This window comes from Primulina tabacum, chromosome 16 (genome assembly GCF_025594145.1).
Source record: "Primulina tabacum isolate GXHZ01 chromosome 16, ASM2559414v2, whole genome shotgun sequence".
Classification (NCBI taxonomy): Eukaryota; Viridiplantae; Streptophyta; class Magnoliopsida; order Lamiales; family Gesneriaceae; genus Primulina; species Primulina tabacum.
Window position 1 is genome coordinate 24,722,697 of NC_134565.1, and position 21,084 is coordinate 24,743,780.

General features: G+C 33.7%; 3 protein-coding genes across 4 annotated transcripts; 2 read left to right on the forward strand and 1 right to left on the reverse strand.

Moving 5' to 3' along the window:
• Nucleotides 1-3,795: 3,795 nt before the first annotated feature.
• Nucleotides 3,796-9,861, forward strand: LOC142529198 (uncharacterized). Of its 2 annotated transcripts, XM_075634655.1 has the most exons (13): nt 3,796-4,003; nt 4,080-4,776; nt 5,119-5,203; nt 5,369-5,458; nt 5,629-5,702; nt 5,933-6,017; nt 6,100-6,189; nt 6,438-6,568; nt 7,910-7,991; nt 8,061-8,108; nt 8,290-8,362; nt 8,459-8,562; nt 9,438-9,861. In XM_075634655.1, exons 1-13 carry the CDS (start codon nt 3,898-3,900, stop codon nt 9,546-9,548), a joined length of 1,776 nt encoding a protein of 591 aa, XP_075490770.1. In that variant the 5' UTR covers nt 3,796-3,897; the 3' UTR covers nt 9,549-9,861. The 2 variants fall into 2 exon arrangements, with proteins under 2 accessions (XP_075490770.1, XP_075490771.1); XM_075634656.1 differs by lacking the exon at nt 7,910-7,991 and having other exon boundaries at nt 8,048-8,108.
• A 521-nt stretch (nt 9,862-10,382) lies between these two features.
• On the reverse strand, nt 10,383-12,609 carry LOC142529653 (UDP-glycosyltransferase 87A1-like). Its single transcript, XM_075635245.1, has 2 exons — nt 12,061-12,609; nt 10,383-11,344 (listed from the first exon to the last, which is right to left on the reverse strand). Exons 1-2 carry the CDS (start codon nt 12,554-12,556, stop codon nt 10,455-10,457), a joined length of 1,386 nt encoding a protein of 461 aa, XP_075491360.1. The 5' UTR covers nt 12,557-12,609; the 3' UTR covers nt 10,383-10,454.
• Nucleotides 12,610-18,393: 5,784 nt separating this feature from the next.
• Nucleotides 18,394-18,885, forward strand: LOC142528432 (uncharacterized). The gene has a single exon (XM_075633479.1). The coding sequence runs from the start codon at nt 18,394-18,396 to the stop codon at nt 18,883-18,885; it is 492 nt and encodes a 163-aa protein (XP_075489594.1).
• Nucleotides 18,886-21,084: the final 2,199 nt, after the last annotated feature.

A 21,084-nucleotide genomic window follows, 5' to 3' on the forward strand; every position in this document is an offset into this window, starting at 1 on the left:
ATGACTGAGAATAGCTCCCTCTGGAATGAATACTTCTTGAAAGCTGATAGGAAAATAAGAGTGCCCTTTCTTTTTCCACACTTTCTCTCTGGTTCTATTTTGTTCTTTCACATTTTCGTCTTTACTGATCTTCTCTATATGTAGGCGGGAAACTGATCGTACAGTGAAATTCAATTATTGTATCTGTTGCATCTTGAATTCGTTCCTTGGACTTTGTGTCTCGACTTTTCGACTGCCCTTATGAAACTTTTGTCTTTAATGCTCTGATGCAACGTTCAGTATTGTCCTTTGACTGGACAATTGCTTTGTACCTTTGTATATAGTTGGAATCCACTGAATGAGTTTGTCTTCATCTACAATTGAAATATTCTTAACTGACGCTCCGAACTAGTCAGCTGAACTAATCTTCAGTTGGGCTGGTGGAATCAGTTGACTCGTCAGTTGAATTGATTTCACTCTCGTTCAGTTGAATTGATTTCACTCTCATTCAGTTGAACTGATCAGCTGGGTTTCTTCATCAGTTGAACACTCCTTCGGCTGGCCGGGATTCTAAGGTTCTCCTGCTAAATCACCTATCAAATGGACAATCACCTGAACTACTCATTCGGCGTATCAGTTTGTCTGATTCAGTTTGTGTGATCAGTTGGGTGTTCAATTTGTGATGTAAACAGCTCGTAACTGATCCTAACTTCTGCACACTAAGGTAAAACATTAGTAACACAAAATAACAAGACATCAAAATTAAGATTGAGAACTTGAAAAGTTGCAACACTCTTCATACTCATATCCAATAATCCTAAACAGCCATCCCTTCAAAATATCTATAAGATCATCAAGGATCATCTAGGGTTCTTGTAAACTACACCGTTTCTGTCAATACCGTTTGAGGAGTTGCTCGACAGTTTGAATCTAAGGATTCATTCTTTTTGTATATTTGTGTTGTATTGATTTTGAGAATTGTTGTCAGCCTTTTGTGAAAGTTAACTATGAGTTTCAACTTAAGAAGTAGATAAGTCCGAAGGTTGAAGCGGATTTTTTCAAAAGTTGTAAAACTAAAGTTTCTAGTAAATTCTTTCTTAAGTGGAAGAAGAGGTGACGTAGAAGCTTGAGTCTCCAAATATCCATAAAAATCCTTTTGTCATTTCATTTACTGCACTTATTTATGTTGTTGCCTTGCTATATTTGAGTATAGATGTAAGTTCCAAAATGCGATAACACAATCCAACTACATGCAAATCTAGGAAAAACTAAAAATGACTAATTAAATGGTTTTAATTGCATGAATTAAATATGGTGTGCATGTTTACATGTTTAAAATATACTTTTCTTTGCATCTCAACTCGTTTTTCGTGTGTAATAAATGCAAATTCATATCTTAATCTCTTTTTTCTCATCTACCACACCATATTATATGTTTGAATCATGTATGCATGAAAAATATGTTGCCCTTGTATTTATTTTTCCTTTTTATGCCATATTATGCTTAGAACATGTGTTTTTATAATTTAAAACTCTTGTTAATGGTACATGAAGGGGCTGCCATCATAGGGCTTTGAGAAGGGAGAAACGGCTTTGAGAAGGGATGTTTCTCCACATGTTTAAGGGTCCTTAGGTGCACAGGTAAGGGCTGGACGCAAGGGAAACAAGCTGGAACGAAAATTGGGATCATAGGGCAAGGGTTCGACTTTTTGGGAAAAACTAGGAAGTGGGGCTGTACAAGTGTCTTACAGACAAAGGGCTTGGGTCATGAGGGTCCAATCCTCGAGCCATGGTGGTCCACACAAGGCTGGAGAGGTTAGGAGTGGAAGGCCACACGGCTAAGGCACCACCTAGTCGCGGCTGCGCGCAAGGGAGAGAACCATGCACGTCCTCGTGCATGGCTAGAGAGGGATGGACTAGGAAGGTCTTAAGGGGCTCGTTCTAGGTCCTAGGAGGGTTGGCCAGGGTCCGGTTCACTCGATTAGGGTCTGGGTGCGAAAGAATTGAGGTTGAGGTGAGCTAGGGTTCGACTAACCTAGGGCAGAAAATTCAATAGCAATTCTAGGCATGTCCAATGGTTTAATGGGCTTCAATTGGGTTGTATATGGTCTAGGTAGGTGTTAATAAGCTTTGGTTCAAATTTGGAAAGCTCGATTAAGTTTCGAGTCAAAATCGGGATGTACGTCTATGTTTAAATACGAATTGAAAAATTAGTCGAGGGCTTAAGTTTATGTCTAAGAAATATTTATGGGTACATTTTAAGGTGTCATGTTAAGTTTGAAATGAATTGGGTCGTCGTTTAAAGGCCTATTGATAAATTGAGAAAGTTAGGGTTTCAGGGGCAAAACGATCATTTTACATCTGAAAAATGTTAAACGTCCTGGAAGTGTCCCGAATGATGTAATGAATGTTAAAATATTTATTTCAAATATTTATGGAATTTTATGATGAAATTTAATGCTAAAAGACATATTGTATGCTTGGGTTAAAAGAAAATTAATTTATATGTGCATAAAATTTTATAAGTGATGGAAATATGAAAAGTTGAAGGAGGTGAATTGATTGTGACTAGTACGAGGATACAATGATATGTAAGGCCAAGACTCAGTTGACGGGTGAGAGTGTCGCTGATGTTCCCGCCACCCGATACCGTGGTAATACGTAGATAGATCTATCGACCTACAGCTAATACGAAAGTCACAATTGAGGATCTGAATTCAATAAAAAGAGAAACATATACGTATATGATGAAAATGAAAAAAGCATATGATGAAAGGAAAATGTTTAAGTTTATGCATGTTCATGAAAAGCTATTTTGTTAAAAGTATTTTCACTATTGCTTGTGAATGTATATGTATTTTTTGTTATCATGATTAAGGTTTGCTGAGTCAATAGACTCACTAAGTGTGATCGATGCAGGTGAGCTTGATATTGATAGAGGTTTTAATGGTTGAATTAGCTGGACTGAAGGTGCACACAATCCGAGGACCATCGCTAGTTTTCCGCAAATAAAACTATATTTATGATTTATGATTACTTAAAGATTTTTATGATTTATGATATTTTTAAGAGATTTTTGAGAGAATGTTAGAGTTAAGTTTATTTTTGAAAAAATGTTAGTTTAGGTTGGTTGACATTTACGATTTTATGATTTGAATTACTTTCTTTTGGATTTTCAAATAATAGTTGGTTGGCTTATTTTAAATGGTGCAAAGTACTTTAAAATATAATTATGTATATTTCGGCCGAAATTCGTAGGAAGGGAAAAAAATTTCTAGTATATATTAAAGAAAAACGAGTGGTGGACGTTTCAATAAAAGTTTCATCTCAGATCATTTTTCGCACTATTTGTTGACTGATCATTTTTTAAGTGTTGAGAAAATTAGCTCTTGTATAGCTAACACTATCAAGATCTGTTACATTATTTATCGGTGTTTTAGAGAAAATTTTATAGTAAACTATTCACCCACATTCTCTAAACACATCTCCGATCCTAACATGAACTATATAAAAGAACATCCATATCAAATAAGCAATATTTAGTGGATTTAACGACTTTGAAAAAAAAGATGAGGAACAAAAAAATTTGAAGTTACTATATGAAAATCAAACATAGACATGTTAAATGAGCAAAATACAAAACATATCAACCTATAATTCTAAAATTACATAATGGTGAGACCAATTTCATAAGATATTTAAAATTTTAAAAATCAAAAGTGTTATGTTAAAATATTTAGGAATTTAGCAATGAAGTATACTTTATTTGAGTTATTTATGGTATTTTTCATTACAGAAATAGATGCATATATTTTAATCTCCGGCTATGTCAACGAAGCTTCAAATTATTTATCATCAAACAGCTTCCTTTGTAGGTCTGTAGCTGCCACTGCAAGTCAAGAAGAAATTCACCGGCCAATGGCGGAAGTCTCCGAAGCTCCCTCCACGGAAACCATGCGGGAAACCAGACCTGGACTCAAACGCTTGACTCTCACTCTTACGGTTCTCTTCTCTTTCATCTCAGGTAATATGGAAGGTCACATTTTTCTCTGCATTTTCAGATTTTTAATATTCGTTGCGTGTTTTTATCCCAATTGCAGGTCTCCCTTTTTTGCTGAGGTCGATTGAAATCTACAGGTCGCCGCTGCCGTTCCGTGAAATCGATCATCTGTCTGCCGCGATCGATTCCAATCCTCTGCTGTTCCCTTGTCAATTTGAAGCAGTTTTTGTTAATTTCGGACGTGGTTCATCCACGGCTGACGAGTTATCTCTTTCAATTGAGTCTCACATGCGCAAACTTAGTGATAACGCTTTCCCAACCTGCGGTGCTTGTGATCTCAATTCCTCTATTTCTGTAACCCTTGACTACGGCTCCGAGTGTGTCCGTACCAGCAATAATGCGCGTTGGAAGTGTGGGTCGCTTAATGAGGGAAAGATTTATGAGCATTTGGGAAAATACGATGAACAGTTGTTCGATGAGGATTTGCAGGTGTTGTTGGATGATAGTAGTGGGAGTAATACAATTGGAAAAGTTTACACCGTTATTGTTGTGAGGATGGAGGAAAGTTCCGAAGCCAGGATGGCAGTTGGGAAGTACAGGCATGCTTGGATTGCAGGGAGTGTTTTGGAAGAGGTAGCTGTGAAGGAGGTAGCCGAGATTTTTGTGAAAGTATTTGCAAATGGTGGAAAAGAGAAAGGGTCGATTAGCGGGGAGTTTATGCCTGTGGGGGCAGATGGGAGGATCGTGCTTTCTTTCAATCTTCTGAATGCTGATCCGAGCAATTGGATTTATGACTGGTAAAAGAGTCTTCTTAATGTGATCTTTGGTAATTGTATCATTCAGATGCTGGTAAAAATTTTAATTGTCTCACTACAATTTCTCGTTTTTATGATGAATCAATTTATGGATATTGTTCATTAAAATTATTTTTTTGTGCTATTCGGATTATATTTGTCAAATTGATTTTTATAAATTCATCCCTGCTCTGTATGTTCAACCTTTCTTCCCAAAGACATTTGCTATGTGATGATGACTTATCTGGGGGGAAATATAACAAATAGAGACACGACAGTGTCATGGGAAGGCTCCATTAGTCTAGTTCTTGTACCGTTCTTCTTAAAAATTATCTTGTTTGTTAGGGATTTCCAAGATGCTGATGTGAATCTCTTGTCTCCTATAATTGAGGAGTTGAAGCCTCTGGCAGATGTTAAAGTGGAAAGTCAGGTCATACTCATGCTTTTTCTCTTTTTTCTTTTTCTCTCCTCATTGTGTCATTTCATTAATCTTTCAAAGGAAGCTTATGGAATTCCGTCAAACTTACACGTGTTTATATTGATATTCTTGAACAATACTCTTTGACTTAACCTATCATTCTTGGCAAACATGCAGGTCTTATACCACACTCCGAAGTCTTCCTTTTCCTATTGGAATGACCAGTTGGGCAGCTATATTTTCAGTGCGAAAGATCTCCCGTTCTTTGTATGTTCACTCAAAAATTTCTTATGTGAAGATCATCCTGGGAATAAACTTTATAAATGATTAATAAATGAACTTTAACCAGTGTGTGAATTGGATTTTCTTTAAGTGCTATTGGTTCGTGTGCCATCATTTCTGTGTTGTGAGTCATTCTTTATAGTATTGATATGTAGGTAAACTCAAACGAGTGGCATTTGGATACATCAGTTGCAGCTGGTGGGCGTTCAAAAATCCTGCAGTTTGTGGTGTATAATCTTTATTTCATTATCTTTCCTCATATCTCGTGTTCTGTTTTTTGTAAAACTATTATTATACTCTGCATTTTCATTTTTGAAGTACATAAAATGCTCGTTTGATAGTACTTGTTTAATTCTGTATCCTATCTCAATCTAGCGGGTTTACATTGTGAATTATTAGCGTGTGATCTTCTTTAGAGTTTATTGAATAATTGTTATTTGCTTTTGGTTCTTCCACCAGATATGTACCATCTGCATCGGAGTGTCCACTTCTGTTGCAGCTACCAGATAGAGAAATTTCCATGACAAATGGCTTTATATCACCTGTGAGTTGCACTTTTACTTCACAGTTTATTTTTTATGTTTTGCCTGTCACAGAATCTCAGCTCTTAAACTGTCAACTTGTAGATGTGGGGAGGTGTTTTAGTTTGGAACCCTCCAGGTTGTTTCAATGATACCAATATAGCACCTCATGGCAGATATAAAATATCACCTGAGGTCAGTAGCCTTTATTTGTGAGAACTCGTTAATAAAATGAAGTTGTTTATCATTGTATATGAAGTTGTTTATCATTGTTTGATTTTCCTTTTCGTGTTACTGAAAAATACTTAATTTTGGATAAGCTAGAATTTATATTTATGCGAACTAGATGGCTGTGTTTTCATACCATATTTACTTCAATTTTTTATTCAATGTCAAGATAAGTATAAGGTCTGAAATATAACTTGTGTACATTCTGAAAGCAGGACTTGAGGAAAATTTTTGAAGTGTTAGTTGGACAGTTGCGGCAACTCTTTGGTTTAAAATCCAATGGTTTCTTTGGTGATACATCAGGGGCATTACAAATTTTAGCCAGTGAAAGAGGTTTTACAGAATGGTGAGAAAACAAGTCTGGTGATGGATAAAATGGCAGTAGAAGTTGTTTGATTTTATGCTTCATATGCTTTCTTTATCTTTTGGTGCTAAAATTACATAGAAATGAAGAATCAATATTCTTGATTCAAATACCAGAAAGGCATTATCTTCAGCTTTATGGTGTCAGTCAAAAGACAGCCAATGAAAAATGGATAGTTTCTTTCCTATTGAGATTCCTGATAATAAATTTATGCTTGATATGATAAAAATTAACAGTTGGATTTTTTTCTAGGTTTTGTTTAATGGGTGACAAAGTTCTAATTTTTAATAAAAAATTGTTACTTTCATGTGTAGCTTTTAAAATTGTTAGATTCATTGGGAGTCTATCTAGAGTTGAAACTTAGAGCTTCTTCAATCAAGCTTATGAAAAGACCTTTTGTGCTCAAAGATCGAATCAAATACTTGTTTGATTCCATGAGCTGTTAGAATGTATTGGGAAAAATTAAAACTTAATCAAGTTATCTGGAGGCAGTGAATGAGAGTAACTTAGAGCTTCTTCAATTAAGCTTATGAGCTAGAACTTGTGTGCTCAAAGGTCTTATCAAATACTTATTAGAACTCATAGACGGCTGGAACATATTGGAAAGAATGAAAATCGCATCCAGTGTGTGTTAGCAAAAACAGGCTGTTCAAATATATTTTAATTGTATTTTAAACAACAGCTATTGCAATTTATTTTACTGGAAAAGGAATTTTAGGATTACAATTACTCCCCATGGAGCTTTTGATTCCTGCTTCTTCATTTTAGAATATCGCCCATCTCTCTTCTTTGTTTTCCTTAAGCTGATCTCTTAAGATAATCCCGCTTGTTTATATTTATCTATATATATATATATAAATATATATATATATATATTCTTCACCGAAACAGCATCGCATTTCTTCTTATTCCCTTTTACAATCCTCTGTCTTAGCTAGCTAGCCAACTTACATTGATTCACCAGTGAACAAAAAAAGGGCTACTGGGATAGGAAGGACTGGTGAAATTTCACTATCATGACAATAGGTGCCACACTATTTTGTTGGTCAAACTAGAACTGTCAATGATCTTAACTGTAGTTTTCTACCATCGAAGAGACATGGTTTGTTTCTTTTCATACTTTGTATCTAAAGCTCTTTACTAAACCAAGGGATTGTACATTTAAGCTCCTTTATGGTAGAAATAAGCTCCACCAAATGCCTAAAGCATTTAACTATTTATCCTTTTGTTGCACATGCTTTTTACATCAATGTCTGTTGGATCTTTGGTTGTCTTGTGGTGTCTGTTTGGACACTGATGGCTTGCGTATATTATGTGATTCAGGGAATTGGATGCGCTGTCACGGCAACACACTTGTTTTAATCTTCTTCAATGCAGCACAACTCTTGGCTCACTTTCTCGATTGGTGTGTCATCTGCTTTTAACTATCAATTTTTAATTTAAGCATTTTGATGTAACCAGGTTAAATGTGCAGGTACAGTCACTCCCGAGAATGATCATTAAGGATGAAATAGGAAAACAGGTGAGCGTACCTTAGCATGTTAATGAGATAGGGCTCATATTAATTCATCTCAAGATTCATTAGTTAAACAACTGGATTTTTGGTTCCCTTCTGATGCTGATTGATTAATCTAGTATTATTCCAGTTTATATTTTGGTCGTGGTTGTATAATAATTGGAATTCACTCATTTTACTTGAGCAGGTTAAGTTTTCTCTTGAAGCTGCAAAGTTGACATTAAGCAATGTGTCCCATGGAGCCTATGATGCTTCAGCCGGTATGAATTTATAGTTGGTGATGTGATGAAGGAACATTTTTTTCCGTTCGTCACACTTAACATACTAATACATACATCCATTCTTTTGTCTGTCAGTATCCTCGAGACAAGCAAAATCCTTTGCAGAAGATGCATTCTATCACCCGTCTATGATGTCTGTGAGCTACTATTCGTTTGAGCACTGCTTTGCTGTCTATTCGGTTCGTTCCATGACACTTAACTGTTTTTAGAACTTCTATGGTATCCATATCTTGTTTGATGGTATTGCATGCTTTATTTAAGCATTCTAGATTTACCAGAGCAAAACTTTAAAATTGAGAAAATATGGGTTACCACGTGATACATAAAAATGCTGTCTTTTACTTTTAGCACACTCGTGATACTTTATAATTGGAGGCATTGGTGTGAGAATTAACCCTGACAAGAACTTGTAAATGGAGAAGCAAAACAGTTAAATGTGTGATTATATTTTCAGAGATTCCATTACACTTCTTGTTGTCATTTACACAAAACAATCCTCCTATCATGGTCCTCTATCTGGCATCAAGTTAAGGAGCATTAGAAATAGAGGCCTTGTTTGGATTAAGTTTGGTGTTTGGACAAAGTATTTCAACAATGTTTTGTGTGATTAAAATATATGTTATGTCTGATTTTGGGAGAGAGGTTTAGCTGTGCATGGCTAATGTGTCAGAAATTGTTTGAAATTGAAAATAAAATTATCTTAAACTTTAAAAATTGTGTTTTGTTTCTTAAATCTTAATACAATAACATATTATTTCTGGGGACTGACGAATGGTTCAACGGATAGTAACGATCAAATTGGAAGACTTGAAAATAAGGATAACTGTTTTAGGGGAAATGGAAGGAAAATGAGTTAATAATTTTGATTCTATTTTCGCCTTTGGGAGATGGCAAAGGGATGGGAAAAATGCTTGGGTTAATTGATACATGAAGAGACACCAAAAACAAAAACACGTTCTTTAAGAATTTGTTTTTATGGATATGCACTGTAGAAGATTATCTCAAAAGTGAAAACCTGTCATCTGATAATTAATCTGTTCCTCTTTTTTGACAGCCCTTCTTCTTACCAGTTTCACTACATGTGATTCTTGCGGTCCTCAGAGAATGGAAAAGATACAAGCAAGAAAGCAATAGATATAAAGCATGGAAAGCCAAATTGAATTAGTTTCTTTTTGAACAAAAATGAAATTCATACGAAGTTTGAAGGATGTAAGGTCCTCGATGCTGAGAGTTTCTTTTACACTCATCAAACTTCACGAGGAAGTTCAGTGTATGTCGTCGGACAGTAAATCGTACGTTGGCTATTTCCTTGTACGAAAATTTTGATCACCTGAAAACCATCTATTAAGCGGTGAAATATTCGAAGGGTTAGGATGGTGGATGAATGATCTCAGAAATGTTCTCTAGTTTACTCATGCTAAGTAACCTCAAAAGAGGCGAACAAAAAAATTCGAGTAAAATGTGAAAATTTGATAGAACTGATTTAATTTGGTTGGGTTTGTTCGGAATTTTGTTTCTTTGTTATGAAAAGGTTTCAGTTTACCAAGGAACACTCGATTACAAAAAAATATTGAAAATGGATCAAACTGATTGATTTGCTTAAAAAGTCTAGTTTAATTGGTGTGTTTTTTGTTTGCCATCAAATCCAAACCCTGTCCATTTTCGCTTGGAGGAGGGAGAGCATAGTGGGAACAATTTTCTCACCTTGAATGACAATTTTAGGGAAGATGTAAATTTCAAGCTAAAAATACAATAATTTCAAACATCGCAACTACTAGTCAATTAAATCAAGCAAAAACTTTTCAAATATAAAAAGGAATCAAACCCAAGCTTTTCAAGACACTTGCAACTAGATAAACAAATTCAGTTGCACATGCCAACGCATACTTGGTTTAGAAATACCACATAGTTGAAGTGGAAATTAGCATTATGCTATGTGTTCATACAAGATCAATGTGATTGTTGATGAATGATGACACAGAAATCAGACAACAATTCATTATGAAGAAACAACACATCTCAGTATTACTTGAAACACAACCTCCTCGACAAAGATATGCTCGTTGATCTTTTACTTAAATGATACAATATCACTGAGAAACGAATCGAGATTAGTTTTAGACGTCCCACCATCCGCAATTGCCCCACGAGTTTTATCTCGAAGCACTCTTGCCCTACTTGCCATCTCCTTCCTCTCGACACTTTCCAAATCCATGAAACTCTTTACGAGCCTAGCAATTTCTCTGCTTCTCAGAAGATCTCCGGATCCCACACCTCTCTTGGCATCCAAACCGATCTTCCAATCTTCAACTACGTGCTTACGGATTGTGGTCTGATCCATTATTATCGGAAAAGCAATAATCGGCACACCAGCAAAAATACACTCCATCGTAGAATTCCATCCACAATGCGTCCAGAATCCTCCAACAGAAGAGTGGCATAAAACCTTCAATTGTTCACACCAAGGCACTACTCTCCCTAAATGGCCACATTTTTCTTTTAGCCTCTCGGATTCGCCACGAGCCACCCACAAGAACTTAACACCACTTTCGCGCAACCCTTCGGCAATTTCATCCATTTGGTCACTTGAAACAGAAAGAAAGCTTCCCAATGATACATATAACACTGAACTTGAAGGTTGAGAGTTTAACCAATTGAAGTAGTTATCGTGCTCGTCTTGGTTTGTTGAGAAATATGTGGCTTTCTCAAGATTGAAGTAAGGTATTGCTGGACCAAAGGTGTATATAGGGAATGAAAATTCTTGTTTTAAAACATCTATGACATTAAGTTCAAGATCTGAGATAGAAGTGAACAAGAGATATTGGGCTCTGCGTACGTTGGGAAAAGTACGGAGCGCTAGATCAAGGAGGTGTTGATCTTTCATATGGATGATGGACGGAATATCTGCCAACCGAATTGAAGCAATGCCAGGGATGTAGTCTACTCGTTCTTCCCCTCTTTCTGCCTCATATTCAGTTAAGAGCAAATAGTTATCACATATTGAACACAAGATGCATTAACTAAGAAATATAGTAGGACAACATAATTGTAGGAATGTATAGTCATTCAAGATCTGTAAAAAGTGATTCTTTTTATGAGATTTGCCCGATTCCATGCTTGAAGAATCCGGTAAATAGTTCGGAGTTGTACATTTTTTTGGAACTTCTACACTACAATTTTACCATCTCTACGTCTATGAATCGATGTCACACGATGGAACCATAGTACGTATTGACGCTCTCATCTTAAATGATCCGACGAAGCCCAATGTATACTATTCATATTTGATATTTGAGCTAGTATTCCAAACAATAGTCTAGCCAACTCGACATCTATTTGAAGCTCTAAGAACAACTGTTTTGAGCTGTAACTCAGCTTGTTCAATCAGAGTTTTGAACTTAAAATCGAATTTTATAGAACTAATACTAGATTATTGTTCGGGTTGGTGGGCTCGTTTGTTTCGGATATAGTTACAATGGACAACGTTAATTCTCACAAGCAGTTGCAGCCTCTTTGAATAATCTTGAATCTTTTTTAAGCTTGGGTTTAGTTCATTCATTTGAATTTAAGTTAATCATTCCATATACATAAATGATAACACATCATTTAATTATCCGGTTATGTTTACTAAAACCTCGCAACTAAACAATAAAATCAAATTACGACAATACACTCACCAGATAACTCAATCGGGTGATGACCTTTCTGAACGAGGAGGTTAAAATGGTAAAAGATAGAGAACACCGAAGCCGGCATCGGCCAAAGCGAAGCCACAGGGATATTCCTCCGATTCCCTACCTCCACTGCCCAGTTCAAGAAAGTATCCGCAATGATGATATTGACCGTCGTTCCAAGCCGGTCAAGCAGCCGTTCAAACGGCTCCCCCATCTTAGTCTGAGTAGCCCCCACGAAACTAGGCATGTCGGCAGCGCGGTGCAGCTCGGACGGCAGGACATTTGGGATAGTGGCAAATTGGATGTTATCCGGCTTCTCTTCGGAGCCGATGAAGCCGAGCCACTCCTCCGTGACGACAAAAGTGATTAGGAGATGGGGTTTTCGGTTCGTGAGCAGTTTGCAGAGGTTCATCATGGGATTTACATGACCTCGACCCGGGTAGGGGACAGCCACGACGTGGCACGGCGTGGTTGAGTGGGTTCCTGCCGACGGAGCCATGAGGTGAGAACCGAAGTTTCTGCTTCATTGCGAGTCGCATATATATTGCGTTTGAGACAGACAACAAATAATGGCAACCTGTAGTCAAAGCTACCTATTGTCAAAGGTCGGTGAAACCGGTGGTAGACCGAATAAATATAAATTGGTACATAAACTTAATTATTATATGATTTAACTAAAAAAAACAATTTTATCTTTAAACTTAAATTTATTTTAAGTGCAATTACTATTATTATTAAATTTAATTCGACACGTATTTTTATTTTTAAAACTGTTTTATTGATTAGTTTTTTTCAAAAAAATATTAAATTAGGAATTTTTGAAAAAAATGACTTTAAACAAATTATTAAAACTACGTAATCTTCTGTACCTCTTTTAACGAAGAAATGACATGATAAATACATTTCACTTTATAGAAAAATTATAAATTTATTTATATTTGATTAATTCAAATAGCTTTAGACCTTTAACTTTAGAAGGTTTGCCAGAAAGTTTTATACCGGCCTTAAGAGATGATAGAAATTTAAATTGAAAACAATCTCTTATGAGAATAATTCAATCTAGTCTGACTCATGATCCAATATATTTTGATGTTTATCCCAATTTATTTTTATCTTTTTCTGATATAAATATATTAGATTCTTTAATATTAAATATTAAAACACATAGCTATAATTATACTCATGGAACAGAAGTAATATATATATGTTACCAAAGATATTATAAACCATTATTTACTTTAAATCCGATGCATAAAAAGATAGATAAAAAATTAAATGAAACTATTCTTATAAAAACAAATTTTAATATATCTAATATTACAACTCGTAGATCTATTAAATGAAAAGAAATTGAATTTTCACATAACTGGATAATTGAACAAGATGTTCTTACATTTTCTATAATAGATTGAGATTTACAACAAGTTATACAAAACGAAGTATCTGTTCAAATATAGTTCAATAACGAACGAAGAAGATTATTATCATATTCTGTTTATGCTAGATTAAGATCTATTCATTTTTTTATTTAACCTTTAGATAATATGGTGGATATTCCATAAACTTCTAGAGCTTCTACTTCTCAAATAAGAGAAGACATAAAATCTTTTATAAAAGATACAGTAGAAGATTTAATCATTGATCAAAATAATATAGTTCATCAAAGTAATTTTTAAAAAGTTAGGGAAACTGATACAGTTTCATAAATGAATTTTACTATTTAATGGATAATAAATCAAAAATTGATTTTACAAAATGATACGTGCTAGAGCAATGATCAATCGTGAATTTCATAATTTCAAATGGGAACCTTTCAAAAATTGGTATTTTAAAAGTTTATCTGAAAAAGGAATTTGATTATATTATTACAAAATTTTATAAGTACTGTGAAGATCAAAATAAATTAATACATTTTGTTCCTAGGTTTTTTAAAACATTTATTATAGATTATATTTCTGTTCTTGAAAGAAATTATAAACTTTCTAAATCTGTTTATCCTCCTCAAAAATCTTTTATTATCGAAAAAATAATAAAATTTTAAATTATACTACTTTTTCAAAATTATTTTAAAATGATATGTTACAGATAACTTTCAAACATATAAATCAGATAATTGAAAAACATAATTATACAAATATGTATCTTACAATAATAGGAGAAGAAATTATTTCTCTAAAAGATCGCATAGATAAAATTATTATGTCTATCAATCAGATTAAACCTGATGTTTATATACAGAATAAGGAAGAACATAATATTGTTGCTACTGCATCCTCTTCTATTCAATCTCCTCAAGAAATAAAATATTTTAAATTTAAGTTTTCTGTTTTTGATTTAGAAAAATTTCTAGAAGAAAAATTTAAATATCTTTAATTTACATACTCTTAATGAAGAGTTTGAAAATATTAAAAATTCTTCTGATGAAAAAATTAATAAAATAAAATGGGCAGACAAACTACTCAAACCAAATACTATTATGATAGACATATCTATGTGGATGTTCTTTTTAAGAATAAGAATATATTTTCTCTAACAGTCTATAATGGTAAACGTATTTATGAATGAAATATTGATGGTTTTAGTGATAAAAAAATTTATAATACTACTCATCGAATGCTTATGTATAGTACTGTATGTAAAATTTCAGGCAATAATGATAAAAATATTGCTAAAATGATTACAATATGTTTTACTAGTCAACTTAAAGGTTTATGAGATAATTATTTAAATCAATCTCATAAAGATGATCTTCTAAACTCAATTAAAAATGAGAATAATATTTACATAGAAAATGCAATTTATTCTCTTATAATGACAATGAATGAACATTTTACTGATAGATTCACTGATAATGGTGAACAAATTCGTACTTTATTAAGTAATTTAAAATATAAAACTTTTACTGATTTTAGATGGTATAAAAACATTTTTTATCTCGTATTTATGAGATGTCAGATTGTAACAATAGTCTTTGGAAAGCTAAATTTATAGATGGTTTACCTTTTATTTTTGCTGAAAGAATTAGAAAAGTATTAAGAAAAAATGACATATAAATTCTTTATGAAAATTATATTTATGGTAAGTTAATAAGTACTTGCATATAAAAGGGTTTATCTCTTTGCAATGAATTAAAATTAAATAATCAAATTAAAAGACAAAATTTAATTGAAAGAAAAAACTTGGTAAATTTTGCGATCAATTTGGTATTGATTTACATAATAAAGATAAAAAGAAAATTAAAGATAAAGAAGATAAAATTTATAGAAAGAAAAAAATATTTGTCAAAAAAAAAACCGTGAAAAATGGAATTCATAAAATTTATAAAATATGAAACATTTTAATTCTTCTGTTATTTGTAGAAAATGTAAAAAGTCAGGATATTATATCAATCAATGTTGGGCTAAAACAAAATTAATAAATTAGATATAGATGAAAATCTCAAAGAAACATTATTTTAAATAATAATAGATTCAAATAAAGTTCTGATTATAGTAGTATATAATCATATGATTCAGATGAAATTATAAATAATGATTCAATTAACTCTGAAAGAGAAGATTGTTATACCTTTATTCAAGGAAAATCTTGTATAAATCATCTTAATTGATGATAATAATGATGAATTTTATAAACTTATGTCTCAATTCCAGGATCATAATATTAATGTTTTAACTAATAATAATATCTTATAATTTTTTAAAATGATTAAGGATACAATTTTAAAATCTATAATTATAGATAAAATGGAGAATAATGCTTCAACGGCCAGTAGCAATAATATTCTTAATAAACAAGAACAAGCTTATTCTATGAAAGAAGTAAAAAATCTTTTAAAGAAAAAATATAATAACCAAAGTCCAGTTACTATACAAGATTTGATCAAAGAGATTAATAATCTTAAAGAACAAATATAAATTTTACAAGAAAACAATAATAGTTTAAATTATCGTATTTCAGTTATTGAAAATAACAAAGAAGATTAAATTTTTAAATCTGAAGGTTTTGAGAATCTTCAAGATATTTCATTTCCTGATCCAAATAAAAAACATTTATATGTTTTAAGCTTGATTATATCTCAAAAATGATATACTAATATTACTTTATTAATTGATAATTCTTATAAGAAATATTTTATTGATATGATTGATAGTCGTGTAGATTTAAATATTATACAAGAAAGATTAATTCCTACCGAATATTTTCATAAAACTACTCATTTTCTTTCTCATGCTGGAGGAGAACCTTTAGAAATAAATTATAAATTACCAAAATCATATATTTGTGTTAGGATCGGAAAAAAGTTTAGAGAGGGGGTGAATGAACTCTTTCAAACTTTCATTTGTTTTAAAATGTTTATTTCAACCGTTTGTTAGGCGGTTGAAAATTCTTCTCAAACGGTTAAAAATGTGAACCACTATTACGTGCAGAAGACGATTCACGATTTCCAATAGAAACTTAAACACGTTAACAAGATTAATCAACAATTAGAAACGAAGAAAATGCTTGCGATAAGTAAAGTGACATAAGATTTTTTATGAATGTTCGGAGAATGAATAGTCTTACGTCACCCCTTCTTCCTTCTTAGGAAGGTTTCCACTAAAAGATTTTGGCTGTACAAACTTTTTGCAACAGCCCACTCCAATCAGGACTTATCACACTGCCTGTTTTGAAACTCTTAGGCATAGTTTGGTACACATGATAGGATAAACATGTGATATATAATATAAGGATAAGTTAAGAATAAATAAAATGTATGATATTATATTTAATGTTTGGTATGATTTTAATAAGAGTGATTAAATTTATATATTAGATTGTAATGACAAAATTAACATTATCATAATAAATTTTATAATTTCAAAGTTGTTGCTTGAGTTCATATTTTTTATCTGTTCATGCGCTGATAGTGCTTGCATGATTATATATTTTTACCAAATTCTATATATTATATAATATGATAATTGAGCCATTGATTTTGTGAGTAAAGTTAAATATCAATTTTTAAGGTTAATCGGGTGATACTAATAATTTTATTGAGATTATAAAAATTATTTATATAATTATCTCGAATTCATTTATATAATTATGTTAAGAAAATATTATTCCCAAGAATTTTGGTGTATGACAAAAATAGGTACGGTTCGTATATGAGATATGCATCAGTTCAACCGCTCTGTTCATCCAAGAAGTCTCAACCGCTTACTTCAGGCCGTTAGCAGATTCAGCTTGGACTTTAATGATTCTCAGAATCGGATCATTAAAGAAGACTATTTATTGCACGAAGATATTCTCTGACCGGCTTAATACATTCAAGATATTATATCGTCTTGAAGTCAACATATACTTTCATCAGTTCCAAAAATGATATGTATTTATATCTTTATCTCAGAAAGGGTAAAACAAGTATAGACTTCCAGCTCTGATTAAAGAAGACATTTACCATAAAAGGAACACTTCAGGAAAAGCGCTTCAGAACTATGCCGAGCAAAAAGAACATTAAATGCGTCTATGAAAGATCATTAAATGCTCATCAAGTCGACAGCAACACATCTGTTCAGTGGAGCAGGTTAACGTTGATGCATCCTTTCCGACCGTTAAGAAGATCGTCTATATATCAACAGAGGAGGGTGCTAGCAAAGTCTTTCGATCGATTAGCTGAAAAATCTTGTTGCTAGCATACACAAAAAGATCTCAGAGCGCTATCACAATCTTACACACTTCATCGCTCTCTCAAGCACTCTTCAAACAGCATTACACTCGATCGTCTAAGGATCAATTTTTTGCTACTTAGAACAAATCGTTTATTCACATCAGTAACCTTTTGGTTATTAGATCAAGTCTTGGTGTCTGGTGAACTAAGTGTTCTTAATATCCAGAAGTGTAAAGTGATCACTAAGAGTTCCAATACAAGCAGTGTGATAAGTCCTGGTTGGACTGGGCTGTTGCAAATACGTTGTAAAGCCAAAGTCTTTTAGTGAAATCCTTCCTGGAAAAAGAAGAAGGGCTGACGTAGGAGTATTCAATCTCCGAACATCCATAAAAATCATGTGTTATTTACTTCTTGCAAGCTCTTACTTTTCCAACCGCAATTTGTTAAGTTTGCTAAAAGTGTTTGAACTGTCTATTGGGAATTGTGAACCGTTTTCCGCACTCATTAGTGGTTCAAGTTTCCAACCGTTTGAGAAAGAATTTTCAACCGCCTAAAAACGATTGAAAACTAATTTTAGAAAAGAAAACTTAAAAGAGTTCATTCACCCCCCTCTAAACTCTTTTCCGATCACAACAAGTGGTATCAGAGCGGGGTTTTCTCAAACATTGACATCTTTTCAATCACTTATGGCTTCTTTCAATAAAATTCCAATGTTCTCTAAAGAAGATTATGACGATTGGAAAATTCGCATGCAGGCACATTTAGCAGCCCAAGATGATGACATGTGGTATGTCATCACTGACGGGCCAATGAGAATTCTGAAGGTGAATACAGCTGCAACAATAACTGAAGGTGCTCCTCAGATAGTTGAAAAGCACAGATCTGAATGGACAGCTGACGATAAAAAGAAGGCAAATTTGGATAACGTTACGAAAGATATTATCTATAAAACTCTGGACAAGAATATGTTCGCCAAAATCAAGACCTGCACTACTACGAAGGAAATATGGGAAAAACTTACTCAACTATGCGAAGGCAATGATCAGACTAAGGAAAACAAATTGACTGTGGCTATCCAGAAGTTTGACAACGCAAAGATGAAGCGAGGAGAAACTCCTGCAGAATTTGACGAACGGTTCAGCAGTATCATCATCGAACTCACCTCACTCAGGAAATAATATTCCAACAGAGAAATTGCTTTAAAGGTTATGCAAGCTCTTCCCAGAGAATGAGACGTAAATAGTATAGCAATGCGAGAATCTAAGGATTTGAACAAGCTGGAACTTCACGACCTATTCGCCGATCTTAAAGCTTATGAGTTTGAGCTTGGTATACGAACTGAAGAAGACCCATCCACATCGCAACAAACAAAGGAACTGTCAGCTACCATAATGACTCTTCCGGTCGAAGAGTCCTCGAGTAAAAAATCGGCCGAGCAATTAAGCAATGAAGCCATGTCTTTATTCGTTAAAAAATTTAGTAAATTCATGCGTAAGAATCAATCACAGATGAATAAACCTCACTTCAACAAGGACCATACTGATGATGGTCAAGCTTGTTTTAACTGTGGAAAGAAAGGACACTTTATTGCAGAATGCAACAGGCCAAAAAAAGATGAAAAGAAATCAAGTGACAGAAGACGAGTTAAAGACAACAAAAGATTCATCAAAAAGAAGAGTCAGCGAGTCTTAGTTGCAGAAGAAGTTAAAGGCAAATGGGCTGAATCAGAATCTGAAAAATCTATTTCTGAAGAATCTTCAAGTGAAAGCGAAGATGAGAAAGTAGAGTGTCTCATGGCCAAAGAAGATCAAGAATCTACTGATGAAATGGTATTTGACTTTAACTCTGATGAATTCACACGAAAAGATCTTGTCACCGCACTTCATGACATGGTAGATGAGTTTAAGAGGTTATCACAGCAGTTCAATGAAGCCAAAACAGAAAAACAAAACTTGGAAAACAAGTTAACTCTTTCTAGCTGTTCACAGCAAAAAGAGGTTAACGGTTTGAAAGTAAAGTTAAGTCTGCTAACGGCTGAGAATGATGATCTGCGAAGATTGTTTCATGCTACTTTGAAAGAAAACAAACGATTGATAAATACAGTCAACACTTGGAACAAATCCTCTGTTTCTCTGAATAAGATGCAGGAAATGCAAAAGCCAGCTGGAGAAAGAACCGGGCTAGGCTGTAGCATTAATGAATGCAGTACTTCTGGAGCATCAACTCAACCGCTACTAGAAAAAGACAGTTTAAAACCAATTAAATTTGTCAGATCTAGTACGGTATATGAACATGATAAGACTGAAGATCAAGGCACTCAGAATGTAAATCTTGAAAATAACAGAAGGCGATGTGGTTTAGGATATGTCGAAATTGAGAATGCTAAAACCAACCGATCATGGCTCAGACGCAGGCCTAATACAACCGTTCACAACGGTTCAGGTTGGGCCAGCAGAAAGCCTGGGTCAACCGGAAATCATTCAAAAAATAGACCGAACCATTACCACAATAGCCGACCTGTTCAAAAGAGATACCGGTTGAATGACAACGACAGATGGTCCAAACAACATACTGGAAAGAAAAAGACACTGTATACACCACCTGATTATACACATAGCAGCTATCTCCTTAGGACACATCATGAAAAATCCTTTAAGATAATTCAAGTGTGGACTCCTAAGGGTCTAATAAGCTCAGGACCTAAATAGGAAAGGGTACCAATTTCTCTTTTCAATAATGTTAGGTGTCAAAGAAGAAAAACTTGGAGGAATCAATCTGGTTTCTGGATAGTGGCTGTTCTAGACACATGACTGGAAGCAAAGATCTCCTGTCAGAAGTAATCAACTACAAAAGTCCAACAATCACCTTCGGTGACAATTCTAAAGGTAAAGCTGTTGGTAAGGATAAGATTATCCACGGCAAAATTATTATTAGAGATATACTTCTTGTAAATCTATGTTATAACCTGATAAACATAAACCAACTATGTGACAGTGGTTACACCGTAGAATTTCAAAAACTTATATGTGCTGTCAAAACCGCTGCAGGTAATATCATGTTAACTGGGTCATAAAGAGCAAAATACATACAAAGTTAAATGGAATGATGACTGTCTTAGCGCACCTACCTGTTTTGTCGCCTTAAATGGAAATAAAAATTGGCTTTGGCATAAACGACTCAGTCACCTTAATTTCAAATCTATTGCCACTATCAGCAAACTTAAATTAGTGTCTGGATTGCCTAACATTGATTTTGCCAAAAATAAAATTTGCAATGCTTGTCAGTTAGGTAAACAAGTCCGGTCAACATTCAAGAGCAAAGGAAGAAACTCATCAGCAAGATGCCTGGAACTTCTTCATATGGACTTGTTCGAACCA

Coding starts and splice junctions, on each gene's coding strand:
- LOC142529198 (XM_075634655.1), top strand. CDS start 3,898: ATGGCGGAAGTCTCCGAAGCTCCCTCCACGGAAACCATGCGGGAAACC. Junction 5,703..5,932: donor AAAATCCTGCAGTTTGTGGT/GTATAATCTTTA, acceptor TTCTTCCACCAG/ATATGTACCATCTGCATCGG. Junction 6,018..6,099: donor CAAATGGCTTTATATCACCT/GTGAGTTGCACT, acceptor GTCAACTTGTAG/ATGTGGGGAGGTGTTTTAGT.
- LOC142528432 (XM_075633479.1), top strand. CDS start 18,394: ATGGCTTCTTTCAATAAAATTCCAATGTTCTCTAAAGAAGATTATGAC.
- LOC142529653 (XM_075635245.1), bottom strand. CDS start 12,556: ATGGCTCCGTCGGCAGGAACCCACTCAACCACGCCGTGCCACGTCGTG. Junction 11,345..12,060: donor TCACCCGATTGAGTTATCTG/GTGAGTGTATTG, acceptor AATATGAGGCAG/AAAGAGGGGAAGAACGAGTA.